This window comes from Alosa alosa, chromosome 14, assembly GCF_017589495.1.
Source record: "Alosa alosa isolate M-15738 ecotype Scorff River chromosome 14, AALO_Geno_1.1, whole genome shotgun sequence".
Classification (NCBI taxonomy): domain Eukaryota; kingdom Metazoa; phylum Chordata; class Actinopteri; order Clupeiformes; family Clupeidae; genus Alosa; species Alosa alosa.
This window is the reverse complement of record NC_063202.1, coordinates 4,733,169-4,757,825: the sequence shown is the minus strand read 5'-3', so window position 1 is coordinate 4,757,825 and position 24,657 is coordinate 4,733,169. Positions and strand designations below refer to the sequence as shown.

Sequence of the window (24,657 nt, the reverse complement as noted above, 5' to 3'; positions counted from 1 at the left end):
CATTTGGAATGTGTGGGTGTTACAGTTATAACTGTAACTGTTGATGTTGTCACCTCCGCTGTTTACATTGACTAATGGTAAATCACATTGCATAAGTTTGGTGTTAAGTGATGTAAGGGTCACTATTTCACTGCCATATACCAGCAGAGCTCTTATTGCTTCATGTAATCAGCTGTGAACGTCTGTATCTACATCTTGGGAAACTTCCTGTGTGAAATTCAGTTCCCGAGCAGTGGTAGTGTGCGAGTTAGTTGGGTTGTGTCAGTTGTTAAAATTGAGTTTAATTCTACATAGTTGCACAATATACAATGGTTTAAATGCTTCTGAATAGGTCAATGTGCAGCTATCTTATTGTGGCATATAGATCTTGTGTAAATTATGTTTTGCACTTAAAGAGACAAAGAGCTTCTTTAGGAATACATTGCATCTTACAATATATTTTACTCTTACTGTGTACTGTCAATTGTAATATTAATAAACTAATAAACATAGTTAGTAAAAAAAATCAAATATGTTGTTCTCACAGATAGTGAAGCCATGGGAACACAAGCAAGGAGTCCGAGGCTCACCAGAGATAAGGAGTTGGGTTCCTCCATAAACTGCTTGAGACTGAGACTTTTCTTGCCATTGACCTAAAAGAGATTTGAGAGGTTTGATTAAATTGCCTGTCTATATATAGCTACAAAACTGGCAACAGATACATGACATATTTAATTGAATGGTACCTGAAGGTGTGTGCAAATCCGCCTCAATACATCATAAACACTATCCCTGGACAGCAGTGACACAAACACATACTGAAAGAGATCAAGAGGGACACACACATCTTCCATTAGATGACATCACCTCTGATACCACATGTACAGCCCCTATGGGCACAGCAACTGATCACATGCAAAACCAGCCACCATGTAAATCACTAGTTAGTGCAAACATAAACAAACACACACACCCAAAACATATCAAAAGGTGTACTTTTTAAACACAATAAAAAGTCAGTGATACCAATGGAACAGCAATACTATCTCATAATCCCATTACCAGGAAAAGAGTTACATTTCCCCATAAGAGAGATGAGTGTATAAAGCTAGCCAGTGGAAAGAGCTTACAGCTTAAAGGCTTAAAAAACACCATGGGAACATATTTCCATTTGAAAAAACATTTTCATTCACTATCTCCTGAGCTTCTGCCTCTAAGTGTGACCAAACATCTTTAGCAGTCATTATCATTGTGGTATGACTGTGTTTTATATATAGACATCATTCGGTCATCTAGCGAACTGTTGAAGAGCCAGTTCAGGTTTACAGCTTGTGTCCGTCAAGGATCATGTATCTGAAGGCCTAATGGTTTTGCTGAGGTAAAGTCTGTGGCAGTGCAGGCGACCAAAAACCAGCTAAAAAAAGCTTGCGTGCGACAGATGCAACCAAACCTCCTACACTGCCGCTGAAAATGGCACACCAACGTGAGATAAGGCTGTTCCTTTGAAGCAGCAAACAAAAGCACCATCTAGAATAAATCATGATGACAAACAGAGGAGGCTGAGAATACAAAAGCATGGTGCGAACACCTGTAATGTTCTCTTGCGTCCGTAGGGAAGGTGGAATGTATATTGCTGGCACGAACAATCGTCTTTTCTACATGGCAGTGAGGGGAAAAACAGGCCTAAAATAGAATCCTGCGAGTCACCTTGAAACCCCTTCAGCATAACCAAACCACTGAGCAGGCGATTTACATTAGCCTGCCCTTTTTCCAGACACCTGGGCTTGTTGACAGGTCTTTGTTTCCAAAATGGCTTTAGCCTCACTAGGCTAGTGACAAAGGCCCCGCATGTTTGAGATACCCCTACCGGAGGTAGAACTAAACGCAACAATGTTTTTCCTCATCTCTAAGGTCTCCCATATATGAAATGGATTCTTGGCTAAAAATATTTTACTGCTAAGATTGTTAAATTAACAGATATTGTTATACACCCCAAAACCAAAAAAGGACTAAAATATAGCCTGTATGGGAGTTAAGGCATATAAACTAGTGCAGATCAATCACACAAGCTCTGAGAACTTTGAAACTCGGCATGTTTATAGTCAGGAAGTTGCTTCACCTACTAGAAAAGACTGGATGTGAATATCTTGATGTATGGAATGAAGAGACATGTAAACACATACTTAAAATAAGTGGACATGCAAAAAATGAATATCTATGCAGAATGTTTTCATTTACTTTGTGGCTGCTTTACAAGGGATTATCATAGAAACACATATGATGGTTTATGGGAAAGGTGGGGTTGTACTGAATCCATCAATACCAAATATGTAAATATAGTATGACAAATTAGGGTGTTCTGTCACTCAATGTATGAGGTGTCCAAAATGAAAGAAAACAGAACACTGGCAAAATACAGACTCAAGTCCAAATCACATTATCAGTGGTGAGAAGAATGTTGACAAATTCATTGTTACTGCAAGGTAAGTGCTGATCTATATTTACATTTAATAATGATACATTTCATATGAAACACAGATCCAATTGAATCAGGTTAACATTGGAATGGAACACCTTTATTAAAATATTTACATTCACTTGAATTTTGTTTTGGTCAAGTCATTACTGAATAATGAAAACCCAGTAACAGAACACCCTGATTGGTCATACTATATTTACTTATTATACGGCTCTTCACAATGCTAGTAGAACGCTCCATTGACTTGAATGGGATTTCCCAAAGTTCTAGCACTAAATAAATTCATGTAATTACCGCTGCAAACATACAGTATAATTACCGCTGTCAATGGCAACGGGCTTTGTGCTTCTGATACGTCTTTCATATCACTACGCAAAGACTGGAACTTCATTCAAACGTGAAAGCAGACAGTTGATCAGCTGTGTTCTAAAGAATGTTTGATTCAAGTTCAGCAGCATGTGTTGTTGTGAACTATTTGTTTCTCAGCAAATGCCACGATGAACGGTAACAAATAGGCTAGGGTATGTAGGCTAAAGTCACATCGTGGGGAGTTTATTATTTCGTTTTGGCAAGTAGCCGTATAATAGGCGGGATAATGTATAGAATGCCGGTCATTACTGTGAAAATAAGTCCCTTCAGGGCGGAACAAGACCCCTCCGCTGCGCGTCAGGGTCCGGTTCGCCCTGTCGTGACTTATTTTCCCAGTAATGACCGGCGTTCTATACATTATCCCTTACTTATTACACGGCTCTTCAGAGTGCTGCAGAAAGTTCCATTCACATGAATGGGCCTTCCCAACGTTCGGGCCTATGTTAAATCTACATAAATCACTGGCAAAGTATATAATCACCGCTGTCAATGGCAACGGGTTGATTAACGTCTTTCATATCCCTCCGCAAGACGTCTGTTCGCTTATTGCAATGGAATTTTATGTAAGGGATAATGTATAGAACGCCGGTCATTATGGGGAAAATAAGTCCCGACAGGGCTTAACCGACCACGACGAGCCAGCGGAGGGGTCTTGTTTCGCCCTGAAGGGACTTATTTTCCCATGATGACCGGCGTTCTATACATTATCCCGCTTATTATACGACTACTTGCCAAAACGAAAAATTAAACTCCATGATATGTCTCTTTACACTTATTTGTTACCGTTTCGTCGTGGCTTTTGCTGAGAAACAAATAGTTCGCAACACACGCTGAACTTGAATCAAACATTCTTTAGAACACAGCTGATCAACCGTCTGCTTTCACTTTTGAATGAAGTTCCAAGCACAAACTCCGTTGACATTGATAGCGGTCATTCTTGTTTTCAGAGGTCCTTTCCCAAGAAATAATGACCGCTAGAACTTTCGGAAATCCCATTCAAGTCAATGGAGCATTGTACTTGCATTGTGAAGAGCCGTATAATAATGAAAGTTAACTATAGAATCTTTGGGGAAAGTAAGCTAGTAAGACGTTGCCACGCAACACCTGAAACTGTCAAGTTCTATCTGTGTGCCGAACTATTTATTTTGTCAGCAGAAGACACGAAACGGTAGCAAAATAATTTTAAAGACCCATTGTGTTAGGTTTCTTTTCTCGTTTTGGCAAGCAAAATAATGTTTTAAAGAGTCCCTTTGTGTTAGGTTTCTGTTCTCCTCGGGGACTTATTTTCTGATAATTACCGGCGGACAATACTTATCCCTTACATATTTGGTATTGTTGGATTCAGAACAACCCCACCTTTCCCATAAGCCATCATATGTGTTTCTATGATAATCCCTGGTAAAGCAGCTACAAAGTAAATGAAAACATTCTGCATAGATATTCATTTTTTGCATGTCCGCTTATTTTAGGTGTATGTTTACATGTCTCTATTCATTCCATACATCAAGATATTCACATTCAGTCTTTTCTAGTAGGTGAAGCAACTTCCTGACTCAAGTTTCAAAGTTCTCAGAGCTTGTGTAATTGATCTGCACTAATTTATATGCCTTAACTCCAATACGGACAGGCTATATTTTTAGTCCTTTTTTGGTTTTGGGGTGTATAACAATATCTGTTAATTTAACAGTCTTAGCAGTAAAATATTTTTAGCCAAGAATCCATTTCATATATGGGAGACCTTAAAGATGAGGAAAAACATTGTTGGGTTTAGTTCTACCTCCGGTAGGGGTATCTCAAAAACTAAAGCCCTTTCTGACCATTTGTCACTAGCCTACACCCCTATCTCTTCATCGCCTTACTGCTCCTTTCAAACAGCTTCCTCTTTCAAAATGCCTCTTTCCACCCACCCGCCACAAGGGTTTTTAAGTTCAACATTTGAACAAGGCATACGGTTAAAAACAGCAACTTGCACTTTAAAAAAAAAAAACAATACTGGTCCACTTCCCTGATTCCCAAGTTCCCAAGATGCATGTGTAAGCTTCAACCACACAACCTGTCTGACAAGCTTAGAGGTCAAAATGTGACAATGTGCCAAAAAAAACAAAAGGGCATTTTGGTAGTTAATAATCATTTTGCTGTCATCTTTCCACCCCCACCCCCCCACCCCCCCAGCGCTCACACACACGCAAACACACTGAACAATGAATGCGCCTCTCACCTTCTGACTGGTGTCTGTGGTAATGGCCAGTCCGTTGGGGACCAGGCCTGCTGTTTTGTGTTTCTTCACCAGTCGTACAGACACCACTGGGATGGCTACCTGTGAGCAGACATGAAAGGAGGCCATCAGTCATCATGACTGGCATATGGTCGCGACTGGCATGGAATTACGTTCACTGGCCGACCATGGTGTCCCTAATCAGACACTGTCATGGCCTAAAGATATTTTGGCATTAAATAGACAGTGTTTGTACATGCATATGTATATGCAGTCTATTCTTACATAGAATAAGAATATTAAGTATATAAATATTGTGTGCATTATATTTTGACAGGGGTTATATGTGCTGTTGTTAAAAGTGTATAAAGTGGAGTAGCTTCAAAAGTAGGGATACAATTAATCGATTAGTTGTCAACTATTGAATTGATTGCAAACTAGTTTAGCTAGTTGTACAATTCAACAATTCAGTGGATTCTGATTTACTTCATGTTGTTGTTGTGAGTTGTATGCAGTGTGGACATTATTGTTTTTATTAGCTAATGTGGACATTATTGTTTTTATTAGCTAATGTGATACTTAAAATTGCAGCTTTTACAGTTATCGTGAACGCTAGGTAACATTGGCAGTGTGGACATTACTGTTTTCATTAGCTAAAGTGATACTTAAAATTGCAGCTTTTACCGTTACTGTGAACGCTAGCTATCATTGCCAGTGTGGACATCATTGTTTTTATTAGCTAATGTGATACTTAAAATTGCAGCTTTTACCGTTATCGTGAACATTAGTTATCATTGCCAGTGTGGACAGGCCTTAAGTGTACGGTTGCCTTGGTTTCAATAGTGATGGTCATTTCGCAGCTCTCTAATGATACGTTATCGTATCCATGGACATCATTCCATTCCATTCCACACTTAAGGCTTTTAAGATAGACAGAATCTCTATCAGGAATTCCACCGGCATACCACCAGCGTGTGTGTGAGGATAAAGGTGAATGGTTGACTTTGATTGACTCGGCATGCAACTAATGCGGCATGCACCTTACAGAGTCCTGCCTTTTATGAGGCCTTGTAAAGATGTGCTCCTCGAGCACACAGGGCATTGAAGGTCTAGCCAAGCTGCTATCTCCTGCTGACTGCCTGATTCTCACCTTAATGTCCTTGCCAAAGAGGTTGGCGTAGAAACACAGCCAGTTTCTGGAAATGTAAAGGCGGCCCTGAAGAAGGATATCTCGTAGCAGAGCACAAGAGTACACTGGGGAAGGGGTTTCACACCAACACCAACACACACACACACACACACACACACACACACACACACACACACACATTAGCATAAACATAAGCGTAACCACAAAATCATCAAGACACACATTTGAAACCAAAAGTATGGTAAATGGAAACATGCACACATATTCACACACAGTAATACACAACATAAACAGAGATTTGCATGATGACTTTCAGTAATAGGATAAGTCAGTAATAGGATGAGAGAAAGAAAACATCCTGTTCACCACTGTCATGACACAGTCATTTACAGGTAGTTGGTATAAAATGTGTATGTGTGCTGCATTTACAATATCAAATCAATAAGAATTGAACACCCCAAACAAATGAACTTGCCCATCACCCTACTGCACATTATTATTGTGATTTAATACAATACAAATACAAATGATTTAGTAGACTAAACAGATCCTGTTTGGATGGCTGAATTTTACACAAAACATAGGACTGTTACTGTGCTAACAGCTATATACAGAAGTTCTGATCCAACAGCACACATCAAGCGAGCTTGTTCTCTCTGTGATAAATCAGCCGTGGGAAAGAGAGGAATGAATATGAGCAACATATTAAAAGAAAAAGAAGAAAAAAACAGGAAGTCTATAAATAAGCGGAGCAAAACATGGTTTGGCAGTCTTACCTTTCATAAGGATCTCCTCCTTGGGGACAGTCTGGAAGAGCTTGTGGTACTGGGAGTTGTACTTGCTGACGGTCTGTGCGGAGGGACAGGGCAAAGTCATGAGGTCTGCCGCAGAGGCAGTGGGGCTTCGCTGCCTCAGAGGACGCGAGCCCTGCACCAGGCTCAACATGCTGACACACAAACACTCACATACAGACACACACACACACACAGACACACACACACACACACACAAGCTGGCACTCTCACATGCAAACTCACCCACACACTCACACACACACACTCATACAGGCGCACAAGCACACACGAGGACCCTCTCACGAGCACTATGGAGAGGTGGCAGCAGCGGAAAGGCAGCACCACGAGCAGTCCTTCACTTCCTTTCCGGGTGTGAGTGTGGTGCGTGTGTGTTCCCTTCTCTGTGTGTGTGTGTGTGTGTGTACAACTCAGTGTGATACTCTAGCGACTCTCCTCATCTCTCCTCTCCGCTCTCAATAGGGGCCAGCTCACCCCCTCCCCTCCTCTCCTCCTGAGCACACACACACACACACACACACATACAATCTCACACACAACCGTCTTCCGGGTCCTCACGAGCGCCGAGCTAACACCTGTGTCTGCCTCTCGCTGGTAGTTTATCACAGCCTGCGCCGGAGTGAAGTGAACGTTCCTATCTCACTGCAATGCGACCGAGTGGAGCGGAGCCGAGGCAGCAGCTGTAACACCTTCTTGATCCATAGCGGAAACCACAGTGACTTGTGGTGGGGATGGAAACAAAAGACGCTGCCTTGCCGCACTTCACGCCCCATTTGTACTCTGGACTATGTGTACAACTTTCCGGAATAGTCTGTGAGCCTCGGCAAATATCCACTCAGCTCAGGAATATAATGGAGCATTTAGATAATGATCATAATCCGGAGGGACTGATCCAATGAGTCGAATGGTCTCTTAATGTTTTAGCCCAATTGTTCCACAACAACACAGGTCTGGCTGGTGTGCAGCACTGCAATTAGGGTTATGACATTGCACATTTATGACAGGTAATCATGTTTGCAGGTAGCCTCTGCTTCCTTGGCTCACGTGCCAAGGTCTGAAGCACCAATGTCTTTTACAATGACAGCTCCAAAGAATATGGCCTTGACCCTTCACTGTCTTGCCTTGATCCACAAGCATAAATCTCTTATCCTATGTTTGCACTATGAGCCTATTACTGCTGTTGGTGGAAATATATACGTATATAAAGATCCTGCACAACATGACAATGGCTTTTAATAGTCAGAGTTTCCACTCTAAGAATTTCCAAGACCTACTATATAATAAATGGTACAATATATACTGTCCAAGATGAATAAATGGGCGAATAAATATAACCAGATATACACCAATTCTGCATGGAAATATATTTGTATTAATGTATTTTGGCAAGTAAGTACATTTTAAACTGCTACTTCAAAATTCCCTGACATTCCATGACATTTCACAAAATATGATCAAATTCTCATGTCTTGAATAGACTTTATCGAAACCCCGGATAGTGCTTCAACATAAACAATAGACATCTACAGAACACACAGATATAAAATGTGACTTACAGAGCCGCGGTAGCATTTCTTCACATCCTCATATGATAGGTCATCGATAAGCTGCACTCTGTAACATCAAGCAAAGAGTGTAGAACATTGATATGACAATCCAAACACCATTTGACCCACATATTTCCACAGTCACTTTATTAACACAGCTGTACTGTGGCGACCTTGATCAGTTGAAGGTTAGGCCACAGGGTAACCACACACACACGGTCATTACACTCAACTGAACAAAATGGGGATGCATTAAGTGAACCCTAATGGCACCCACATGACACAGCACACAGTCAGCTCGCCGGGAGCGCACAGGCAGTTACAGCAAGTGAGATCACTCCCTGAGAAATTCAGCTCGTGCCATTAGTAACGGAATCGTATGGCATGGGGCCGTTAGCTTAGATGGCGTCCATGCTGCTTGGGCGCAAAGCTGTGTGCATTGAGTCAGGTACCACAGCAAGACCACACGCATGATGCCACCTGATACACACAGACAGCCCTGAAAGGGATTTAATCCATGTGTTACAAGCATTAGATCTTTGCTTTCTACTGTTGTGTACGTCTTCATCGTATTATCTGCACGCATGTCTTGCACGCATGTCTTACACGCATGTTTAATTGCATGTTATCGATATGATGTGTAGTTGCAGCGATGGTACTTTTTTTCACCCAAGACAAATTTCCCTCATGAGGTTCATTCATCTTATCCCATCTTAATCTATAGACCCTTTCAATCTGTTCCTAGAAGGTTTCCAGTTGAAATGTTCAAAACCAACGCAGATACTTAAAACTTTATTTTGAAGTTACCATTAGCTCAGTGTTATCTTCTGGATATACCTTGAACACACATGTTTGTTTATACAGTTGAAAGGGTTTATATATTTGCACAGTTATTACACACTTCATTGATGATGGTATGAAGTAAAGAGGCTGTTGTTAACTCAATTTCAAATACAATTACATTATTTGCAAAAACATTATTACTTCATCAATTGCTTTTATCTGACAACTATGCAATAGTTATTATGAACATCTGTTCAGCGTGTGGCAAATATGTTGCATAAGATCTTAACAACAAAAAGGACACAGAGAACACTTGCTTGAAGACTTTGTCATTAGCCTGCGTGTGTGCATGTGCAGAAAGCAGCACCAGGAACAGAGATGTTTTTGGCCTAGAAAGAGCTTCAATACTATAAAGACTAAACTGAACCTATTCTTGAGAAAGAATTTGAAAGAAAACCTATGTTGGAGAGAAGTTTTCTTCTAGGTTTTACAGATATTTTTTTCTGAATGAAAGAGAACAAAAATTCTAAACAGAATAAAGCACAGCACATCCAGTACAAAGAATGTACTTCTCTATTGTAAAAGAAAGTTAAAAGCATCTAATCTGTAGGGAGGATAGACCAAAAGAGAGACAAAAACAGTGAGCGTGAGAGAAAGAGAGAGAAAGTGAGAGAAAGAGAAAGAGAAGGCTAAGCTGGGAAGGCTAGGCTGTGTTTGTGATCCTTTGGTGCTCTGAGGCAGTATCCCGTAAAGAGCAGCCGTTCTGTTCAATTCTGTTCTGTCGTGGGGGGTGTAGAACATTGAGAAAATAAAACGTACATTTTCAGACATTGTTTACTCAGAGTGTAGCAGATATTTTCAATCATTTTTTTTTTTTTATTTCAGCCCCATATCTATTCTTAATTATTTGTTACAATTTCTTCCTAAGGATTGATCAAAAACAGTGAGATGCAAATACAACACTACAAATATGAAAGATGCTGGCTGTGTTTATGTTTGTCACGCACTGGAACTAGGTCAAAGGGTTTTGCTCAACTTCCTGCGGTGCACAGGAGAGATGGTTATGCATGCTGAGCAGCCCCATCACTGCAGGAAAGAAGAGAAACAGACAGGGCAATAAGACAAAAACAGAGAGCAAGAAACAAGTGGGAGAAGGGAGGGGACAGGGCGTGTATAGGCCACTTGTCTCTAAGCCACAGCTCTGAGCTCTGGGATTCTGGGATTTGTCTACATAAGGAAATCTTATGCTGTGTGTGTGTGTGTGTGTGTGTGTGTGTGTGTGTGTGTCTGTGCGTGTGTGTGTGTGTGTGTGTGCGCGCACATGTGTGTGTGCGTGCGTGTGTGGTCATCAGGTGCTCTGTGAGACGCCAGGTTCAGGCTAGGCATTCTCCTAAGGGGCCACAGCTTTCACTCCTGTTTGTAATTTGATCTATTACACCTTCTTGTAATATAAATGAAAGCAACATACAAAGAATCTCAACAACTTTCAAGAATAAAATGAAAATATGCAGATAGTCGCATAATGATCCATTGTTTTATGTGTGTCCATGTTTATAATGACTTAATGAATGAATACACTCATAGAAACAGGGGTATGTTTTGTGGTGAGATCGGTCACAAATAAAACTAGATGCATTCTTTGAGGACTCTATATTTGGACACATTTTCCAGACCCACAATTTGGAGTCTTAAGACAGAATGTAGGCTAAAATGAAGCGCTCTTCTGTATACAGAATTGAGAAGAAAAAGTATAATGGATTTCATTATGTAGCTCCATCGCAAACACACTTTCTCTCAGGCCCGTCTTTTAAACCTGCATGAGCTTTCTTGTAAACATTTATTTGACAACCCATGTTTACAGCAACCAACTCTGGAGTAATCTTCTGGCAGTGGTGTGCACAACCCATTGGATTCTTCTATAAATAGTCTTCACACGCTAGCTGTAATCCCTATGGGAGAGGCTTGCCAGGTTATTGAAAACCATCAGGTTTCCAAAAGGACATCGCTCTGTAACATTAATAATTATATTTTCTCAAAACTCTTAGTCCTAACACATTTGAGAATAGGTAATAATAAATAAATAAATAAATAAATAAACCAGTTGGTGTTTTTTTCTTTAAAGAGCATTCTGTCTTGTGTGGTTAAAATCCTTAACCTTCATTTATTCCTCAAGATTCAAAGCAAGGTAATTACCATTGGCAGATCTCCATGGAGACCCTATTACTATTGCAGTCACATACTCTCAATGTCATGTCCTGCAGCCAGTTAAAGGACTTCGCTTAAACTTAATATACTGTTGCAAATTCACTTGAGTATAAACTATCCACTTTAACTAATGTCAGTAATGTTATTCAGCTAGTTGTCATTTCAAAGAAATTACACTTCTTCGTTTAAAATGTTACCTTAGCAAAGAGGCTAGCTAGCATGCTAACAACCGGACAGTAACTGGCAGCAGCATGGTCTGATATTAAGTTATTTTATTACAAATCCGAACACTAAAAAATTACACTTTTAGGCTTGAAATGATCCCAAACACTTACAGATTATGACAAAATTTTCCAAAAAAAACCCCTCAACAAATCCAGAAAGACATAATGACCAATTTATTGGTAAAATTCCACAAGTCTCCATTGACATTAGTGCAGCGAGGGTTTACTCTGTTCTGCATAAAGGGGGATTTCCCCCCCTCCCCCTTGCAATAATCGAACGCGGAAATTGTCGAACGTTTGCGCCTCTCGCTCCGCTTTAACCCTCTCTGCTATTACTATTGCAGTCACATACTCTCAATGTCATGTCCTGCAGCCATGGCCAGCGTTGTCTTGCCACTGGGCACTGCTAGGCAGCAAGGCTACATGTCTCTGGTAGCATATGAGTGCGGATGTGATGAGATCCTTGGGCAAAGTGAATCTAAGGGAATCTAAATAAAAGCTTAAGCATATTGACATGAAAATACACATGATTCATGATAATGCTCCACAAAGTCATAATAGCCTTATTGGCCTGGGAAGAGCACTACCGATACGAACTGACTGTGAATAGCTTAGATTGCATTCAAGCATAAGAGTGTTTGATGTCACAGGCTCTACCATTCGGTTTTAGAATAAACAACCATGTCAAGGCAATATCCATACAGAAGCCTGTGAAGCGCAAAAAACACGGCATTAACCCAGCATTAGCTTTGGTCAAGTCCTGCTTTAAAGCATGAGGGAAATGAGTTCAGATTGCTCTGCAATTCAGTGAGCAAGGAGACAACAGTGAGCCCTGCCAAATCCTGCGGAGGGAACAGATTCCTGCAGATTACTCCCCTGATTCAGAGCCTGGTTACGTAAGAGCCACGCCACATCATAACGTAACCTGTCAGGCACAGAGAGGGGTCAGCTTATGCCTCTGTCTGCTCTCCACACCCCTTTACCATTTGAACAACCTGCTGGCTCCTCTGCGCATATGCCATGCATAAATAATGGGGCTCCAGTGAAAGGGGCTGACGGAGCAGATTTGTGAATTTACCCAGCAGTGCTGTCCTAGTTTAGTGCAAAGTGCAGAGGGGTCCATACATCATGGCAGAGCAAACATAGACATAGTGCATACAGCAAAAGCTTAAATAAACTAATGCCAGCAGTTCAAAGATGAATGGGTTTTTGTAAGTTCTTTCTGTATCTTTCCATTGCATCTGTGATATAATGAGGGAAATAACACAGCAACTCCTACAGAGTAAGAGTATTCACTACATCACATATAGGCTACTTGTTTGTATTCAGTCATTTTCAGCCTGTCTTGGGAAAAGCAGCAGGACAGAACAATTATTGAGGTAAAATTTAAATTTCAAATGGCCTAAATTGAATGGGTCTAACTCATGTTAACAGTTTACACATTGCAGTGCCCCCCACCTCCCCCCAACATTCTAAATCAATTGTATGTACCATATTGCTATGTAGCATAGTAATATTATACACCATTTAAAAGCTTGAACTCTTGGCAATCCATATATGACAACATTTTTCATGTACAATCTGTATAGTGCTTTACATTGTCAGATTAATTTTACTATGTCTCAATTAAATTTGATCAAAAATGCCCCCCTCTCCCCCCCTCCGCCTTTGGTGCCTCCCTTTCTAGCAGCAGTGTATATCCCTTAGCAATAAGTAGATGCAGTGTATAGGGTATTGAAATATTCACAGGAATCCCTAGAAATTCATTCACAACATTCATGTTGTTTTATCCAATATTAGTTGTGCAGATGTATAGTCCATATTATACACACCCATTGAACCAACAAAGAAAAAAAAATTGAGACTTTTGTGTGATCATTCCATATTTTGTGTAGTCATTCTATATCAGAACCCCTGACATACATTTCAAGAAACCTCAAAGTGTTACCTTTCATTTGAGACCAGGATTATGCTTCTACACCAAGACATTGCCAAACAGTAAGCATTTTATTGTCAGTATGCATCTTGGGTAGCCAAAAATCCTATGGGGAGTTTCCATAGGGCATTTTACAAAACGCATGAGCATATCTTGACAAATAATGGTCTAAAGTACTCATATTTCATTCTATATTGATCTACTTTGAGATACAGATTCACAAGACCTGGTAGTGGGCCTCAGTTGTGTTTCCAAGACAAAATAACTGTCAAAAAACACTTCAATGAAAATCCTCACTTAGGGTACGTTCAGACTTGGCATCTTTTTCTGACAAAAAGTTGTGCATAAGCGTGTTTTTACTTTATCCGCTTGTGATTGCTCAGCTGTCAAAAAACAGCGTGACATAGGGCGTTTTTCTGCTAGAAGTTGAACATTTCTCAACTTTAAAAACAGCTCTGAGCTGCAGAAAAAAACGCCCGAGATAGCATTTTAAAAGAAGCCGAGGACTTTATATATATATATATATATATATATATATATATATAAAAACATGGTCTACTCCATAGGATTATAATGTAAAACGGATGCCGGCAACTGTGAAAAATATGGCTAGTATGAACATAGCCTTACAAAGCTTTTAATTTAGTACTAGGCGACAGTGTTGGGAGTAATGCATAAAAAAGTAATGTAATTACAGTAATGCATTGCTTTTTGCTGTAATGCAGTAATGTAAGGCATTACCAATACAATTTCAGTAATATTTTACTCAGTACAATTCTCAGTAACTTAAGTTACTTTGCTTTTTAATCCAAAATTGAGAAATGCTCAATTGGCACCAGAGAAGATTATCCAAGAATTAAAAAAAAGTAATCTATGCTGGTCCTGGAATTTGATTGCCTTGTTTAAATGACTGTAGAAAAGGGAATTTGAGTTATCTCTGCCATTCATGCAACAGATCTAACATGGTTAGGCTATACTTCTCATTTCAAGCAGTGAGAATAACTAAAATGTTGCTTTTACAGACAAAGATCGTAGCCATTATTCTCAAACTATTTGCATTAAGTCTACACCACTGTAAGTGGAAGGAAAGGCAACCAGCAATGATGAGAACCATTTAAAGTCAACATACAATTTCACTATGGCTATATTTTACTATATTGTTGTGAGTGACCTTTGGCCTTTAGGGCCTACATTGTCCCATGAGCCATAACTGCAACCATTATATTGTTCTTTTGTTAGCCTTAAGCCTAGCTCAGTCATTATGCCATACCACATCACCTCCTGCCGTGTAATGCGCTGCATTGAACACATGAAGATCTATTGAGAACACCAAATCCATATTTCCTGCTATTTTGGTGAAAGTAATGTAAACGTAGTGTAATGCCTTACAATTCAAAGACAATAATATTGTAATGTAACAAATTACTTTGAGATGACAGTAACAAGTAATAAATAATGCATTACGCTTTTGAAGTAACTTGCCCAAGACTGCTAGGTTAAACCCCTGTATAGGAAACTAGCACATAAGTGTTGCTGTTTTTTGTGAAATTGGTGGTGTTTCTTGTATTTACTGCATTTCTGTCATTATATCATAACTACACCAGCTTAAATAGTATACCTGGAATAAATATAGCCATGGAATACAATTACACAATCAATACCCCATTCAGTTATAATTCAATTATACATTAGATTGATATGTTTCTAGAGCTGGAATGCTTAACAGCTTTGTTGGCTGAAAGAAGACATGAGTCAGAAGAATCAACAAAAGTGAAGTATATAAGATTGCCAGCGGAGCACAACAAAAGCCTGAGGGAGGAACAATAGTGGACTCTGTTCACATGTTCAGCAGCTCCCCTGAGCATTTTCACCAACTTATGATGGAGACGTTGGAGAAAAAAAGAGGTGATATTTGTATTAGGGGCGTGCTGTGGTACAGATGTCACAGTCTGAATGCATCGTGGTGCACCTGACCGGGTGAGCGTTTGTACTCGAAGCACAATCGCGACGTCTGGATAAGCCCCGTGTTACGTGCGCGGGAAGCCGACAGTTTATGTTTTGACTTGCCTGAACTGCGGGGGGTTTTGGGTGTCCTCTTCCTTCGGGGGCTCGGGCAGGTCCGGAGGCGTGAGGAGGCCAACGTCCTCGCTCTGTTCCTGCTGCTCAGTCATGCTCCTCGGCCTGCACGCAAACAAACACGGCCCCGCTCGGACAATGAGACCAGGCCCAGACCAAAGTGAAGGTGAACATCACACACAGACGCAACCTCAGACACAAGCACACACACACACACCTAGACCTCTAAGACACACATACACACACACAGATGCACGCACGTGACCACACACACACACCCACACCCACCCACACTTTATAAAACCTGACACACACACATGGGTACAAGGATTAGGCTTGTCACATGGTATGTTTCACATTCTAAATGACCATGTAAATAGCCTTCCACAACCACAGAAGCAGCCACAAATTTGCATGGAAAGAAAAACACACACACAAATGCAGAGGATTACACGAGTCACAGGGTACACCTCACATGCAGGAACCATGTAAATGACCTTTCACAAGCAAGCACAGTGGTAAAGAGATTTAAACTCCCACCCTCCCTCCCACCCTCCCTTCCTCTCATACAAATGAGCAAATATCCAAGGGCATCACAGTCACACATAAGGACAACTAATGAATATGCACAGGCGCAAATATAAACACACACACACACACACACACACACGCAGGTTTCCAGGTATGTTCCCACGGGAGCCCCTCAGCCCTGGCTACCTGTGTGTGCAATTAAAAATGTGGAGTATAATAGCCCTAAGCACAGCTAGAGCTCTCTGCTTCCAACATGGAACCCCTCCCCTCCCCTCCCCCACACACACCTCCCACCCCCTCATTATCTCTAATTGGGAGGAGTCATTATGACTCAGCCTTTGCCAGCTCGATGGGCACTGACAAGTCTCTTCCCATTCTTAAAGGTCACTGTTGATCCACTGCCTTATGAGCAATTCCTGCTCAATCACTCACAGAGCAAGCTGGGCCAAGAAAGCAGTGAGGAAGGAGAAAGGTTAGATGCAGAGACCCAATGGGGCTTCACCAGTACTCAATAACAGCTTATTTTAGCATAGACCATCAAGCTTCACAGATTAAAGAGAATTATGTACCAAGCCTGTCGGGCATTAAAGTAAGTGCTGCTACACTTCATCTGTAGAAGTCCTCTTCTGAGAACAGTGACATACTGTTCGAGACCAAAGAATATACTTGAATTAGGTCACTAGTAAAATAATGAACATCTGTGCAAATATGAATGGCAAAAAAGATAGGTTCTCTACTTTTAGTCAAGCCACCGTTTGAGTTTCAGAATAAATAAAGAAGGCAATTAAGAGCATAGGCAGACAGACTTGTTCAATGGGTGAAAATATAGTCTACATGTACACATATGACCATATTCATATGGTGAACTCTTACTCGACAAACTAAAAAGCACTTCCTTACTTACAAATTACCCTAATCCGAAAACAATGCAAGTTACCACCTTTGTGACACTGTCTCCCACATACACTAACACACACCAGCCAGTTTCTTTAAGAGTTTTCTGGTCTTTTGTTCCCTCAAAGAACACACACAGTGAAGTCTCATAACCATGTGCTGGTGCCTGTCAACCTTTCATACTCAAGTGAAATCCAACAATGAAGTAAATTCCACAGAGCTTTCTCATTGATGACTGTCAGTCACACGGTATGGTGTGGTTGGCATGGAAACTATCTAGGCATGTGAGGAATTGTAGTGGATATAAAAAAATGGATATAATAAAGTGGATGAAGAGAAAGGCAGGGATTGTATTAACCTTTGATTCTGTACCTCAATTACCTTCAAAATGGCTGCTATTTCAATGGACTTAATCTAACTGGTAGCCAGATCAGAATTTAATACCAGATTACTGTACACATTCACCTACAGGCTTTCGAATCCAAAGAACCCGCTATCTATATTCTTATGTAAGTGATTATTACGTATGAAATTAGAAATGTGATCCATTTATGTTTAGGATGTTATATAAAAAGAATTAAAGAACTGCATCAAGCAGGGTACAGAAAGAACCCGCTAGCTTTCCGCTGTCAATACTAAGACTAATATTAAAGCAGAGTAGATATGCTATCAGCCTGTCAGCCATGGGAGCAGGAGGTTACGAAGGGGCATGTTGAGCTTAGACCAAATATAAATATGTGTTGACTTGTCTCGCTGGCCTTGTTCATAGCCACAGGGACTAAAGTGTCCTATCATGAAGGTTAATCATCCTCATCTTCATCTTTAGCCACACTGCCCCTCCCCCCGCCTCGTCCCTTTTAGTGCCTATTTACCAGGCCTGGCCGTCACAGGACTGCCATAAATCCAATTAGGCTAATCAAATTAAGCCTTGCACATTCAGGGATCTCTGTTAAAGGAGCACTGCCCTATTTACTGTGAAATATCAAAATATCAGCTCAAAATAGGCCTTCAATAGTTATAACATCATCTTGTTCGTAAATAGTGAGTCTATTATGACTGCAAGTTTGTATCAACAAAGTAGTGGTAAATATTGTGACGTACTGTATATAGGAATGGTGATGTACTATTCAGTCTATTTAGTTTAGTCACTGACATTACACATAGACACAGTATGTACAGTACAGGGCTATGATGTGACAAGATATGAGGCTGGCCCCTGAATCATTTAGACTATAATAAAACAAAGAGATGTAAGATAATTAAACAATAATAAATAACAAAAAATGCAACATGTTAAAGGTTGTATCAGCGATGGCGGGTAACGTCACTTCTGTTGATGTTCAAACAAAACAGAGAGCAAGCTTGCTACTCCCTCCCGGGCAATTGAAACTCTCCTAAACACGCATCTAGTCGGTTATTGAAACACTTTATTTTGCCTTTGAGTGGTTGGCAACACTTGTTGGTGGCAATTGTTTTTGTGTACAGATCTCGGAGCCTAGGCTGCCTACAGAGATGCGTTTTTTTGACGGCCTGCTTATGGGGCAGGCAGCTAAAGATTAGATGAATGTGATCATTTATGTTTGGGCCTTTTTTGGGCCTGAAATCGCTAATGCAACCTTTAAAGGGATAAATTACTTTGACTACATCGCTAAATATAGCTGTTGAATGTTTAAATGGTTTGTATTGTTTAAAAATGCTCACCATGGCTTTGCTGATAGCTATCTGTTCTCCCAGCTGCTCATGACAAAATCTCCAATGTTATTACATTTACAAGTAGAATGGGGATGGAATAGCTGCATGCATGCATGCATGTGTGAGAGTCTCTGTGTGTGTGTGTGTGTGTGTGTGTGTGTGTGTGTGTGCGTGTGTGAAAGAGAGAGTGATAAAGAATCCATGCTTTTCTTCTGTAAATAGAAATACATGTAGGGACTCACTAATGAGGGCTCCCAGTCCAACCCAGCTCTCTCAACAAAGTGTTATCCAAAGAAAGGCCCATGGAAATGCAACAAAGCACTCTCTGTTCTCCTCTTCTCTGACCACATGAATCGAAATGGCTTCAGTGATTCACTGCATCTAAATGGAACTGTGCAATGGAGAATTCATGCAGCAACAATTCCAGGACTCTGTGTTCTTTGATTAACTACTTCTTGAATTTGCTTAGCTAACACATTTATTCTTATTTGTATTTATTATCTAAATAAACAATTCCAATTGTAATAACTCAGATTCATATAACATTTGTGCTTTACACAAATCACAAGACTTTTTAGATGGAAAACTCTTCACACTTCCAGATACAAATCACGATAAAACGGGAATGCTGACAAGGCCTTTATGAGATCCCCATGAATGCTGTATGTACTGCCATTTATCACACAATTACATTCATATCTAAAGTAGGCCTAAGATGGCCCTGAGATGTGAATAAGTTAGCATCAAGGCCTTTCCACCTGAGACAGCCTTGGAGGGAGAGTGGAAGCTGATGTCATATGTTCTGATTACTCTCAGTGAGCAAATGGATAGGTGCCAGGTGTAATTGCCAAGCAAACCCCTGGGATATCTCACCCCCACTAAGCCTGTTCTGAGCAACACTACACTCTCCAGCAACAGCTGCAATGCAGGAAAACTAATGGGCCCTTTCACAGAGAACATCTGCAAGCATGCGTGGCACCCTAGGCTCCTGTCACAGGACAAAAAAATAAACTCTCACGTGAAATGAATGTAGACTATAGAGTCCCCACCACCTGCAGCCACGAACGAGCTCAGTTTAGCCCAACACTAGCCTATAGCGTGACTGAAAGAGGCTGCTTATTGTGGACTCACCACAGCACAGACAGCATTCTTGGAGAAAGATATGGTCCATTGTGACCATTTTAAATCTAAGCTAACTAAAACATTAATGTTGATTTTTAGCATGTAATAGGGCAATTCCATGGAAAATTACATTTTTTGTAACATCCATAATGCCAATAAAATGTGATGGTATGGTATGATGTGAATGATTACATGAAATTTGAGCATTTGCTATTTTTGGCTGAAGAATGTACATGAGAAAAAATCCACAAAAAATGAATGTCATCATTCACATCATACAAATGCCAAGGCATTTCACTGGCGTTATGGATGTGACAAAAAGTCAATTTTCCGTGGAATTGCCCAATATTATAATTCTGTCAATCTAAAGAGAATATATGTGTAGCCTAAGTAAATTTATAGTCAATCTACTGAGGGGAGAAAGGAGGCATTCAGCTCTGTGACCTTCAGACATATAAAACTGAAATATAAATAAACCTGGCTTTACTAACTCTGCTACAGAACCACAACAGAACTTGGGGTAGCCTAATGTTACCCATTGTGCTGTGTGGCATAGGGGCCTGTTCACTTTCAATAACACATTATACTAGGAGCAAACCAAAAGCTGAAAGAAAGCCAACAATTGAGCTCAAATGCAATAATGTGCAAATTCACTCCCTGCCACACTTGGCAAAAGACAACACAGTGTAACACATTGCAGTAGCCTAATCAAGATTTATCTGAAAATGTGTTAGTATATTGACATTCTTCCTGTTTAACTACAATCCTTCCTATTGGTTTGATGTTGTTGTATGCCTCATAGTCTATGTAAACAAAGGATTTTGTACCACTCCTTTCTTAAATCTTCGTGACTGTGAATTCGTGACGGCAATGTGAATTTTCATCCTGAAAATGCATTAGGACAGACATTTACAACCCCGTTACAACCTACTTACACCTATACAGGGGGAGGAGTAAGCTAATAACTTCTGTAAGGTAGCTTTGTGTTGAAGTAGAGTTGGGCTACCATTGTAAACATTATTGCCATTGCATAAACTATGTCCACTTGAACTTACAACAATATACGGAACATGAGAAATAAACTAGCAGAATACCTATTTGATAACACCTTACGAATACAGAAGTGGAGGGAACAACGATTTGATTTGGTAATTTATTCTACTTTGCTTTTTATAAATAGCCTTCATTTGTCATAAACCAATTTTGACTACTCTTGAAAAATCTTGTTGCTGTTAAAGATATAACACCTAACACGGGGGAAAAGGTTTACCGAAAGGGTAACCAACCGAGTCGTGCACAATGCATTGGTCCGACAAAAAGAAAGTGAGAAAATCTAATTTTATGACACAACAGTACACATGTTCACAGGCGCAACGCACTTTCAAACACTTCAAATAGTCTCCAAATAAGTTTAGGTTAGACGTCCCACCGAAAATAGCCTACCTTTTGAGAAAGCTTTTTCTATAATCCAGAACTCTCACGTCCTCCGTGGACGCAAGGTCGTGTAACGGGGAAACATCTCCATCTTACGCTGTAAATGGCAAAACCTGACTGTATTTGCGTTTCAAATCTTTAACAATGTGACAGTAAAAAGCAATTTACGACAATATGACACTATTCGCTACAACGTTGCGAGTTCAGGTGTCCCACACAAACTGCGAGCTGCCCTTGAGAACCTGTTGCGCTAACTACACAGACGTTCAAGTGGGCTGAGCATAGTTTGTTCCACCTCACGTTAGCTTAACTGGATTTAGGTAGCAATTTAGCCGTGGTAGCCATTTCATTAGCTTATCTCTTAGGACAGTAGCATGTACAGGCTATACATTTGGGAAATTTAGGGAGAACAATTAAGCTACACCAAGTAATTGCAGCCACCATGAACTTCAACATAGAAATGTTCCTGGCAGTAGATGACAAACGTTGACACTTTGGACAGATGACCTAAAAAGTAAATAAAAATAAACCCTTAAAAGCTGAATTTTGCCACACATGTTTTGTTTACAGAAAAAAAAAAAACATTTCTTGTCAGTCAACAAATGTTTTAAATATATTGATATATGTGGTGACAAAACTATTTTGCTTTAGGGTCTATAATGGCCGGGATGCATGGATAGCCTGGCTCATTTGGTTAGACTGAACTGGTAGGTGACTACAAAGTTCTCCAACTTGTTCAAGCCATTAATGCCCTGACACATCTCACAGTGAAAGTGTTTATTCTTTAAAAAAAATGTACTGAATGTTCTTTCAACAATGCTAATCAAAGTGGAGGTGTTGATCCTCCGCAATGTAAGTTATCGCCTGCTGACAGTAGATAGACAGGTACAGTAGCTTATCAGATAACCAGAAGCAAGAGTTAAACCTCTCAATATCAGTTAAAAACAGCATCTTCAGAATTGCCACATAGGATCTCCGTAACCATAAGAATGTGTACAACTTAACAGAGAACTTCATTATAATTTTACACAGCAACTTCACCTACTACTTTATCCTGCATCACTCCTGCATCAAGCACAGGGCTGAAATATGGCCTGAAACCAGACTACTGCACCACATGAAAAATCATTCATGGAGCTCACCCAGAAGTTTTGCGCCGTTTGCTCTACTGTACTGCCTTGTACAGTGCAGTGCTGGGCAGGCAGTGGAGGAAAGTGGCCTCACCTCTGTCGCGTGTGTGGTCTCCTGGTGCTGGGATCATTGGGGCGTTTGGCTGGGTCAGAACCCTCCAGGGGTGCCTCAGGGCTGGCTGCATATATAGTGCATCCCATGAAACCTCGACTCTCAGCTGCAGCACCACCGTTGCAGAGCAAGATCAGCCTTGTTCGCTCATGTCACTGTGAGCTCCCCTCGCCGGATCCCTCCCGGTGAAAAAGCCATGGCCTCAGCATATCTCCTTGCCCCTCCCAGCACAGAGATAATCAGATTTCACATTTACACTCAACAAAATCATCCTCGCATAATCTCTCCCTACCGCTGCATCAAGTTGCATGAATGAAGCATTGGATGGCTCAGTCTTTCCTCAACCTCTAGCCTTCGCAAAAATCAAAACACCATAGCTTTAAGAGTGGGAAGTCACAAGAGCTGCAACACTCTGCAATGTCCCCGACACAAAATACTCCTGTAAAGCGTTAAAGTAGAACTCCGTTTTGCCAGTCCCTGTGTGTTGGATGAGCGGGCACCATGCCACACTGCTCAAATGCCACCCATTCAATGGGCACTACTGACCTCCAGTGGTGATGGCCATTCACCTCAGCGGTCTTACTTCAAGAAAGAACAGGTATTAGCTTCTTATCTCAGATATGACACTCATGTTTACCAGACTGCGGTTTAATTAATTAATGAACACTGTGAGCCTACATATGCACTGCCTATCAAGAGAAACTAAAAAAAAAGAACAGATATGATTGTCTCATAAAAAGATTTATTTATTTTTTTTGCCCAAATGTACAAAGGCAAGTTACAGTATTGTATAAAAAAAGAAACATGGTAATGTACACTTTACATCAGAGGACAACTCCAGTAGGGAAAGGTCAGCTGTGGTGAAAATTAAAGAAAGGTGATACATCTGGGGGAATGAATTTCAAAATGAAGCAATAAAAAAAAGTTGTAAACATCCTTTTTAAGTACCGATGACTGATACTTAGTGACTGACCCTCTAGTTTTGAGTGACAGAGGGGTTGTGAGTTTACCATGAGGGTTGGGGGCAGAATCAATGCTGGGAAGCAAAACACCATGATAAAATAGTGCATGACTCCACCCAAATAGGTAAACATTGGACGTCTATCAATGTTTGCTTGCAAGGAAATATGGAAGCCATGGCATAACAGTAAATTAAAAAATAGAAGGAAAAAAAAAAACCAACACACCTCTTCCTCAGATGATGGACAACCAAATCAAAACAAAATAAATTATTCATCATTAAAGCGCTCAATGTCTTTTCCTCTGCAAATTCAAGGGTCTTTGTGATCAACAGATTGGTGGCGATTCACTTTAAAACCAGATAACGTTTGATTTCTGTTCATCCTTAAAAAAAAGTAATGCTTTATCATGCCTGTCAATATCAACTACTACTAAAGCCACTTCTTAGAAACATGTAACACACAGAAGGACATTACAGCTCTTGATATATCCAGAACAAATTAGATGTGAAAACATACATAGGAACAGTCTAAGTATTACTCAACTCAGGGACTGTAGTCTACAGCAGCCTATTAATGGCAATGGACTGTTCATTTAGTGTCATAACCTCCTTGCCTTTATAAAAACCAGCCACATCTGCATTCCACGAATTTCAGTTTTCAGAAAGTGGAAAAATGAACATCAAATTCACTCCCTTAAACATGACAACACCATAATCTGGCCTCGTGGGGGGTAACTTCTTTAAGGCCAAATAATCAAACTTTACCACAAAAGCTATAATACTGCAAAAAACTATTCAACAAACATCAGATGGCAAGAATAATGTCAGTGAGCTCTAGTTTCTATTTTGCCTTGATGGTCAACAACAGTGGAAGCTCTGGGCAACAGAGCAGCAGTCTGAAGACCAAAGTAACTCACTGGACGCACAACAATTTCATATAACCTGTACAGCCATGCGTAAAGGCAAGTCTTTACCCCCTTTCCACTGGGTCTCCTATAGCAAGGTG

General features: G+C 40.4%; 1 protein-coding gene across 5 annotated transcripts in view; it reads right to left on the bottom strand.

Annotated features, from left to right (window-relative positions):
- gramd2aa (GRAM domain containing 2Aa) overlaps positions 1-23,030 on the bottom strand; it is a 28,351-nt gene extending 5,321 nt beyond the window's left edge. The window contains exons 1-9 of one of the 5 annotated variants that reach the window (XM_048263419.1): positions 22,673-22,800; positions 21,458-21,545; positions 15,767-15,880; positions 8,561-8,618; positions 6,969-7,041; positions 6,193-6,296; positions 5,046-5,144; positions 726-797; positions 525-632 (exon numbers count right to left, since the gene is read on the bottom strand). In XM_048263419.1, the coding sequence (XP_048119376.1) occupies positions 525-632; positions 726-797; positions 5,046-5,144; positions 6,193-6,296; positions 6,969-7,041; positions 8,561-8,618; positions 15,767-15,870 (618 nt within the window). In that variant the 5' untranslated portion in view covers positions 15,871-15,880; positions 21,458-21,545; positions 22,673-22,800. The other 4 variants (XM_048263416.1, XM_048263417.1, XM_048263420.1 and 1 more) reach the window with 4 other exon arrangements.
- Positions 23,031-24,657: the final 1,627 nt, after the last annotated feature.